Raw genomic sequence first — 4,491 nt, 5'->3', positions numbered from 1 at the left:
ATACAGTGGAATTCGTTTATTATGACTCCGCCTATATTGACCAACCACTTAATATGAAGTAATTGCAGTGTTAAGTTTGGTTTTCATATTAAATTCTCTATAGGAAAGTTTGGATATAATGACTACGTTTAAAATGACATATCGTTTATTATGACTGATTCTCAAGAAATCATATTCGGTTATAGTGACGCAAATGATTAATAATAACATTTTCGCTCATTTTTCTGACCCTTCTTATGTATATTGATATTACAATTCATCGTTCTTTTTCTTTTTCTGTTAATAAGTATATACAATTTGTAGTTTTTCTCTCTATTAAACTAAATAACTAACCAAAATAGAAAGTAGTTTATTTTCTAAGAACATGTTTTGTATGGAACCCGCTTAGTATGACGTGTTTGTCATTTCCCCTCGATGTCATTATAAGCGGATTCTACTGTAATTCACAATTTCTAAGAAATGTCCTCATCCATCGTTTCTCTACCACTAAAAACCTTTAAGAACATCTTTGCAACACCTAACTAATTTCCTTCAACTTGATAATACTACTCGTATAGTCAGTTTAAAACATAAAAGTCACTTTCCATTTTTCAAAGAGGAAAGAAATCGTGTAGTAGTACCTCTTGGGTTTTCAATGATTTTAAAGATTACATTTACATGAAATCAATCCACTTTGAGTGAAACTCGAACGGTTTCGCAGAAAATTAAATCACACAAGAAGCGGTTTCCTGGTCGACCCCATCGCGGGCGGAGACGGGCGTCCCAGGCAGCCGTAAGGGATAACAAATGTTGATGGAGCGCATCCTCCCTCCTCACAAGTGCATACACATACAAACAAATACACACCAAGCAGACGGTACTTACACACACACATATATATATATATATATACATGTGCGGGGGAAGATTTGCCTTCTCGAGGCAACGATGAGGTAATTTCGGACCGAGAGAGCATGCAAGAGGTGGAGGAGGAAAACGATGAGAAAGCAGCCGAAACGAGAAAACTTTCGACGATGTTTACTCTGCAGCTAAGTGTGTGTACATAAAAGAAGTTGCACACGGGCGTCCAACACAGCCAACCAGTCAGCCCAAACTCGAGCTTCACTGCCAGTGTTTTCAACCTCCAATTATACCGGCGCACGTTTTCTGATTGCTGTTAGACGAGGATGACGACAACTAAATATAACGACGGACAGCGAGCACGATCTTCCACTTCAACTGGGAAAAGACGAGAAAGAGAATCATTTCCTTTCTGTTCTCTTTTATTTTCAACGACGACCAAGGACTATGTCCGGACGTGGGAGGACAATTGACAACTTTTAATAAAACGGGAGCCTAACTTGATGCTGTCCTTCATCTTTTTTTTTGCTTTAACTCGACGAACAAGTGTTAAATAAATACTAGTTAAACGTTCAAGTTTTGGTACACACCATTATCTAAATACACTTTCAGATGTATGTATACATATCTATGATGATTTACATTTCTTCTTTTTCAGATCTGTTCTGTTGTAGAGCAAACCAATGTACCTAGCATAGATTCGAAATCTTCAATAGAATGGTGAAATATTGTATCTTAACCATTGATATGATTTTTTGAAATACATGCATTTAAAAAGCAAATACAAAATAAAAAATGCGTATTTTNGGAAACTGATTTTGTCTAAGTAGTTTCCGAGAAATCGAAGTTCAAAATTTGCTTTTTTAACATTCTCTCTTACGGACGGTCAATCAAAATTACGTATTGTATAGAATTTTTTTATTGATAAAAAAGTTTTGCGGTAATAAAAAACTATTTATTTTATTAAAAAGCATTTTTGAAGCATTCCACAAAGTTACAGATTTTTTTTCTGTTTCGTTCGTGAGAAAGAAATAAAAAGTATACGAAAAATGATGATTTTCATTTCTCTAGCGTGCCAGGCTGAACCATTAGCCTAAACCTTGTTAAGAACTCGAAGCTTTCAGTTCTTGTTCAATTTTGTTCGTGCGAAAAGGATTATTATGAATTAACACTAATCGTAAAAGTGGTGAATCTATTTGAATAAATGCAAAATTTTATGAATTTATAGAGGTTGTTACGTTATCGAGGTTTAAGTTATCAAGGCTCTACTGTAGTTAACAGCAGGATATTGCCTGATACGGGCCCTTACAAAACTAACCCCATCCGAACATATGTTCTTCTTAGCATGTTATTAATCCACAACTCGTAATGTTTCGGTGGGTTAAAGAGATAATTTTTAAAAAAATGTTTATTTTTTTGTATCGTCGAGTGTTTAGGTGATTAATAGTATTATCCAAACAAATCAAAAGCGTCAAATTCATGCAAACGCGTAATATTAAGCGCGGTTAATGGACAAGATTCACGTTATTGCTGGTCCTGAATGGCCTAATTACATTACGGCAAACAGTTTAATTTCGCAGAACGAGCTGCAAAATTGGACGAGTTTGTCAAAATAAATGAACAGGGAAAACTGCCCCCGTCAGAATTACTCATGCTGTTTTGTTTAAATGTATTTATAATGCATACACAGATATATACGGCCGCGTAATAAATTTCGACTCATTCTAATAAAGTTCCGAATGCATGCACGCAGTTTTCGCAAACAAACCAAAACATACACACACGTACCTTGCGTATATGCACAAGCTGTAATTTATGGTCTCGTGACGCGATATTGCCGCCATTTATTGATTAATAAAGCGACGAGTATTTATAGAATTAACCGGGAATTTAATGGAAAAATTACACTAAATAATTGTCTTTCCGCTGCCCGTACAAGCCCTCTAAATTTATTTATTGTTTAACAATAGTTAATGAAACTGTCACAGAACGATGAGCAGTATGAATCGTTTAATGGCGGCATTTCTATTTTAAATCATTTCGCTGTCAAATTTTCTAATTTTCCATCGAAAAATGGCAGTGAAAAAGAAATGATAATTACCATCAATTCACCGATTTAACAATAAAAATCACCCTTTTTTTATATGACATTTATTATATAATCTGTGAAAACATAACCATTAAAATTTCGTTTCGACAAAATGGAAATAAAAGCTACAATACCTTTTGTTAGGCCTAAACGAGTAGGATTTAAGAGGACAGAAAATCAATAAGTCACCGGAAAAGTGGATCTTACCTGAAAAAGAAAAAAGAATAAAATCAGATATTTACCTCACATTTCTCCTGGATACTTATTACATTCAGATTTTTAAGTTTAATATAAAGTATAGAAATCATCAAACAATATAATCAAAACATCAAAACAAATTTTTTACAAACAAAAGATCAATGCTTCAATTTTTTTGGGAGTTTAAAATAAGAAACATGGAAATAGAAATCAATTGTTATATTTCTTTGAAGGCAGATACACACAATTTGCATTATTTTATTCTCTTTAGTTAATTTGCAACAAATTATGTAAGTATGCCATCTTTAACAAACAACTGCTTCTTTTATTTACTGAGCTTTTAACGTTATATTGGCTGGGGACCTTCATTTGACATTTTGACGATAATGAACATGATTTACACATGAGGAAAAGATGTTTCTGATAACAAATATGTATAATTAAAATGTACCTTTAGAAACTGTTTTAACTAAATCATTTTGTTACTAACACATTTTTCGTAATCGGAATGAAAATTTTCATAAATACTATTAAATATATCCAAGGAAAAACAATAATTGGAATTTCATTGTATTTATGTTAATATTTATCAAATAAAAACTGCTGAATATAAATTGGCCACTCTTTCAGTAAACTATTCATTAATACCATGTAATTCTCTTTAATGAACAGAAAAGTTCGATATTACGTACAACATTTTTTTGTTTTAAAATTCCCTCAAGTAAATTAATTTTATTTAGCATTTTTAAAGTGACTAGAGTATTATCAGGCTAAATGGATGCAGTTTTTTTACTCTAATGTTAAATTGGTGTCCACATAGGAGTCCGTAAGGGCTGGTACAGTTGCATCCACGGGTCTCCTGGAGTAAAGGCAATGATTTAGTAGCTGCGCTGTGCTGGTGCAAAATTGCCCCATAAAACTTAATTTATTTGATGGTACACGTGTTGGTTTGTAAAGCTTGCGGTTATGGAGTTGACGTAGACGAGCTCTCGGGGCTCTCCAATGGTGTCGGGCGATTACGCGAAGAATAATGGGATTGTGATTTCGCAAGGTCAAGGCTAAGCCCGACGACGATGTTTCGCGATATTTTCGACGAGTGTGGGTCAGAGGATGTCCTTATTTATGTTCCCCAAATATACACGACGTAATCGAATAAAATAAGAACTAGTATGCTTAGATTTGCAGATGATATAACAGTATTAGCATCTAGCAAGGAGGAGTTAGAGATAGCTTTAAATAAAATGGAAGCGGTACTGACAGATCAGTACTGTATGAAAATACATAAAAGTAAAACTAAAATACTGGTATGCAAGGGAAGAAAAAGTAGGGAAAGAGCGAATATAAAGATAGGAGACGAAAAATTA

At 33.7% G+C, this 4,491-nt stretch overlaps 1 protein-coding gene across 3 annotated transcripts in view; it reads right to left on the bottom strand.

The window, feature by feature from the left end:
* LOC108744325 (RNA-binding protein Musashi homolog Rbp6) overlaps window positions 1–4,491 on the bottom strand; it is a 416,279-nt gene that overhangs the window by 227,006 nt on the left and 184,782 nt on the right. Inside the window, exon 3 of one of the 3 annotated variants that reach the window (XM_025976305.1) lies at window positions 3,064–3,075. The exons of the other annotated variants lie outside the window; for them this stretch is intronic. Coding sequence (XP_025832090.1) covers window positions 3,064–3,075 — 12 coding nt within the window. The remainder of the gene's footprint in view (window positions 1–3,063; window positions 3,076–4,491) is intronic. 3 annotated transcript variants of the gene reach the window in all.

Source organism: Agrilus planipennis, unplaced genomic scaffold, assembly GCF_000699045.2.
Source record: "Agrilus planipennis isolate EAB-ADULT unplaced genomic scaffold, Apla_2.0 scaffold17, whole genome shotgun sequence".
NCBI lineage: Eukaryota > Metazoa > Arthropoda > Insecta > Coleoptera > Buprestidae > Agrilus > Agrilus planipennis.
Note: the sequence above shows the minus strand (reverse complement) of the source record. Positions and strands in the feature narration are given on the sequence as shown.